At 38.6% G+C, this 5,038-nt stretch overlaps 1 protein-coding gene across 1 annotated transcript; it reads left to right on the top strand.

The window, feature by feature from the left end:
• Positions 1-213: 213 nt before the first annotated feature.
• Positions 214-1,914, top strand: LOC139824951 (uncharacterized). Its single transcript, XM_071797498.1, has one exon. It carries the CDS (start codon positions 214-216, stop codon positions 1,912-1,914), a length of 1,701 nt encoding a protein of 566 aa, XP_071653599.1.
• Positions 1,915-5,038: the final 3,124 nt, after the last annotated feature.

A 5,038-nucleotide genomic window follows, 5' to 3' on the forward strand; every position in this document is an offset into this window, starting at 1 on the left:
ACAATGGATTTGCGCTTGCCTCAGTCGCTCGATTGTGCTAACCTAGCAAAAGAATGGCTCAGATGGAAGCAACATTCTTGATATTATCTGATTGCGAACAACAAAATAGGCGAGAGTGAACAAAACAAAATTGCCACCTTTTTATGGTTGATTGGTCCACAAGGTGTGGAGATTTTTAACACATTATTTCCAAACAATGGAAGCTATGAAGGCATGTTCGGCCCAGCATCGGAACCTGTGAGAGTGCCGGAAAATCAAGCCGCTGCCGGCGCTACCGCTGATCAACCGGGGATAACCGTCGCTGACCAGCGGACATTGCAAGATGTCATTAAAGCATTTGATGAGTATTGCTTGCCACGGAAAAATGTCGCAATGGAAGCGTTTAAATTTAATATGATTATACAAAAGGAAAAGCAGTCATTTGGTGCCTTTGAAACGGAACTTCGTACTCAGCTACAATACTGTGAATACGAGTGCGCCAACTGTCGTACATCGTACGCTGATCGTATGCTGCGTGATCGTATCATTATTGGCGTGCAAGACAAGAAGTTACAATTGAAATTGTTGGATGGCAAGGATGAGCCTTTACCAAGAATTATAGAAACCTGCAAAGTTTTCGAGGCTGCTACCGCCAACAAACAACTGCTGGACCGTAACCAAGGGAATTCAGCAGAAGTCAAATCCGCTGTTAAACAATCCAATGGAGAGTCATCAGACATCGCTGCAATCAAACGTACTAACAATTGCTGGAACTGTGGTCAACCGTACAATGGAAAACATCGTCGTTACTGCCCAGCAATCGGCGCTAACTGCAATAGGTGTGGAAAAATAGGACATTTCCAAAAGTTTTGCAAGGGAGAAAAAAAGGAAACCCGCTCGGAGCAACCTGCTGTCGCCAAGCCGGCAAAGTCATCGGATCACAAGTCATCAGAAAATTCTGTTAAAAGCGTCAATTGGGGCGAGCTAGGTAATGCTAACTTAACTTTAGTAGATCAGGAAGGCGATGCATCTAGTGTAAGTACCTTAATTAAGACTAAACATTGTAATTATAGAGTAAATTCTAATTCTGGTGCTGGTGGAGGTAGAAACAGATGGATGAAAGCGTTACTTATACAGGACCAGAGCGTTCAATTTAAGCTGGATACAGGATCGGATGTCATTTGCATTCCAATTGGTCTCATTAAAAGGTTAAACATTCCGATTGACTCATCTGGGAGTTTTACTGTCACTGACTATAATTCAAATGCCATAAAAGTTTATGGCGAGGCCTCAATCGCATGTATCGATCCTGATCGTAAATCAAGTCATGTCGCGTCGTTTCTAGTTGTCGATAATAAGTGCGAACCGCTACTGGGGCTGGAGTCTTGTATCTCGTTTAATTTAATTCAACGACTCAACGCTGTTAATGCATTACACAACCTTCCTTCTGATGTCGAAACATTTGTACAGGAAAATAAAGACATCTTTGAGGGTCTAGGCAGATTCCCAGGCACCTGCTCGATCATCCTCAAGGATAGCGCTACACCTTCATTGCACTACAAGAAACGGGTTCCCCTGAGTCTCATTGACCGGCTAAAGGCACAGCTATCGTCTATGACAGAACAGGGCATCATCAGTGCGGTGGACTATCCAACAGACTGGGTAAACAACATGCAAATAGTTGAAAAACCTGATGGTTCCCTACGGATCTGCCTTGATCCTAAGCCACTCAACATGTGTATTAAGCGAGAACACTTTCTAATACCAACCGCCGAAGACATTGTGAGCCAATTATCGGGTAAACATATCTTTACTGTACTTGATCTTAGTAATGGATTTTGGCAAATGGAGCTTGATCGTAAGAGCTCTGATCTGACTACATTTATGACGCCTTTTGGACGCTTTCGCTGGAAACGCGTTCCAGTTTCGGACTAATACCGCGCACCAAGTCGGGAGGCCCACCGCAAAAATTTGGGTCAATCGCTTTTATGACAAATTTGTACTCGAAACAGTGGGTAATGTACCACACAATATAATTGCTTGTCAGCCAAAGTCGTACCCCCTGCTTTATATCTTATAACAAATTGTTAACAAATAAAATTGTGCGAGGTACTTCACTCATTGCTTTTATGAAAATTTTCTGTTTCAATAGATAGGGGGCAATAAAATGGACCTTCCAATACTCGGCTGCCACCCCTCATCCCCTTCTTTAAGGGTGGCTGCCGATGTCCAATATGACAATATTGATTAACTAACCTACACCTATCACTTTTATGGACGAATGACATATCGTTGGAAAGCTCGTCAAATTTCCTTCAAAATAATACCCGGCTGCCGCACCTTCGCCCCTGTGGAGGTGAGGCTGCCGAGGTTTTAACTCGCTGCGCGAGTCTATTCGAAAACGCAGTTTGAAATGCGCGCTCTAGACAAGGACAGAGCGATGTGTTCCCATTTGTTCTTCAAATGTTATTATTCTCCTGATGTCACATTGTTACAATGGCAGAGTAGGTAAAGAAGTTTGTGTTGTTTATATATTTTTCGACTTCATTGAGTGTAGTAGATCAAATGTATGATCTTAAATGTTATTATCGCGATTCCGAGTTTCAAGTCTGTTTTTAATCTTTTATGGAGTGTAGGAAAGCGTAATTAGAAATTTCGAAAGTTGTACTATCGAGTCGCATCTGGTGTAATCATTTACGTAAATATGAATAAACAGTTTATGATCTGTAATTATCATAAGTAAAAGATCCTAAAAAATTTAGTTGTAGGCAAAGGATAGATGTCATGTTTAACTGATTAGACATATTTATACCCACTTTGCCGTATGATTCTTAAGTGAGGGGTTACTTCAGCAAAGCTTTCGTGGAGGTGAAAGAAATAAAGGTTTTTCGTAGTTTACTAATGTATTTATTTATATTTTACGAAATCATTGAGAAGAAGTATTAATTAACAATATGCTGTGTTGCAATAGCCATGTGAAACTTGAATGAAACAAAATGTAAATTCTGAGATTGAAATTAAAGAGATTCTAAAGAATGTATTTTATTATTATTAGCAAGAAAACTATGTATTCTAATGATAGGATCTACTTCAGATAAAATTTTTTTATATTTGATATAAAAAAGTGAAAAATTACGATATGAACTTGACACTTTTAAGATCAATTATTTAAAAATCTATTATATTCTTCAGTCTTTTCTACCCCTATTTCATATATAATTGGGTTAAGATTTGGTTGATCAGTTCTGGAGTTATAGAAAAATTTCGGTAAATTTGGCACATACATACATACACACATACATACACACATACCGACCTTTTTTAAAATAGGGATTTTTCGACGTTTTAGAACATTCTGAAACTCATTGGCAAAAGCAAAAAAACAAACAAAACTCAAAAAAAAAAAATTTTTTACGGAAAACAAAGCTTCCTCTATGAGGAAGCAAAAACAGCAATAACAGATATTTGCAAGAAGATGGAAAATTATTCATCATAAAATTCGTCAGTAGGACTCATCTCCCGAAAAATCTACATTAAATCAAGGTCGTTGGTTGTTTCCTTTTTATACAATTTCGTTAGTATCGTTCATTCCGCTTTGTTGGAAGTCTCTTAAACAAAAATGTTGCGAACCAGTCTACATCATTTACATGTGGCGCAATGCCACTGAATCTCGTTGCGGTCAAGATTACGTGCTGAAGATTTTGTGATGGATGATTTTGTAGAGCATTCTGCAACAACACTAGTTTGTAAACCGACGTGGTTCATTGGGGACGCTTTACCTTCGACAATAAACTGAAATTTTGCAGGAAGCTCCCAGAAATAGATTCAAGTTCGGGGAAATGATGAACGATACATAACAAAATTGTAGAAAGAAAACAAGCCGACGACCTTGATTTTGATGTAGATTTTTCGGGAGATGAGTCCTCTGACGAATTTTACGATGAATAATTTTCCATCTTCTTGCAAATGTCTGTTATTGCTGTTTTTTTCATTCAAGTTTCACATGGCTATTGCAACCCAGCATATTGTTAATTAATACTTCTTCTAAATGATTTTGATAACATATAAATAAATAAACATTAGTAAACTACAAAAAACCTTTATTTCTTCACCTCCACGAAAGCTTGCTGAAGTAACCCCTCACTTAAGAATCAGTATCGGGCAACTGTGAGTATAAATATGTCCTAATCAGTTTAAACAGTGACATCTATCCTTTGCCTACAACTAAATTTTTTTTAGGATCTTTTACTTATGATAATTACAGATCAATAACTGTGTTATTCATATTTACGTAAATGACTTACACCAGATGCGACTCGATAGTACAACTTTTCGAAAATTCTAATTACGCTATTCCTTACCACTCCATGAAAGATTAAAACAGACCTTGAAACTCGACTCGCGATCATACATTTAAGATCATACATTTTGACTACTACACTCAATGAATGTCGAAAAATATATAACAACACAAATTCTTACCTACTCTGCCATTGTAACAATGTGACATTCAGGAGATAATAACATTTGAAGAACAAATGGGAACACATCGCTCTGTCCTTGTCTAGAGCGCGCATTTCAAACTGCGTTTTCGAATGGACTCGCGCAGCGAGTTAAAACCTCCTCGGCAGCACTCACCCCACAGGGGCGAAGGTGCGGCAGCCGGGTATATATTTTGAAGGAAATTTGACGAGCTTTCCAACGATATGTCCATTCGTCCATAAAAGTGATAGGTGTTGTAGGTTAGTTATCAATATTGTCATATTGGACATTGGCAGCCACCCTTAAAGCAGGGGATGAGGGGTGGCAGCCGGGTATTGGAAGGTCCATTTTATTGCCCCCTATCTATTGAAACAGCAATTTTCATAAAGCAATGAGTGAAGTACCTCGCACAATTTCATTTGTTAACAATTTGTTATAAGAGATAAAGCAGGGGGTAACGACTTTGGCTGACAAGCAATTAGTATTGTGCGGTACATTACCCACTTGTTTCGAGTAAAATTTGTCATAAAAGCGATTGACCCAAATTTTTGCGGTGGGGCTCCCGGACTACCAGAAA

This window comes from Temnothorax longispinosus, unplaced genomic scaffold (genome assembly GCF_030848805.1).
Source record: "Temnothorax longispinosus isolate EJ_2023e unplaced genomic scaffold, Tlon_JGU_v1 HiC_scaffold_706, whole genome shotgun sequence".
Taxonomy (NCBI): Eukaryota; Metazoa; Arthropoda; class Insecta; order Hymenoptera; family Formicidae; genus Temnothorax; species Temnothorax longispinosus.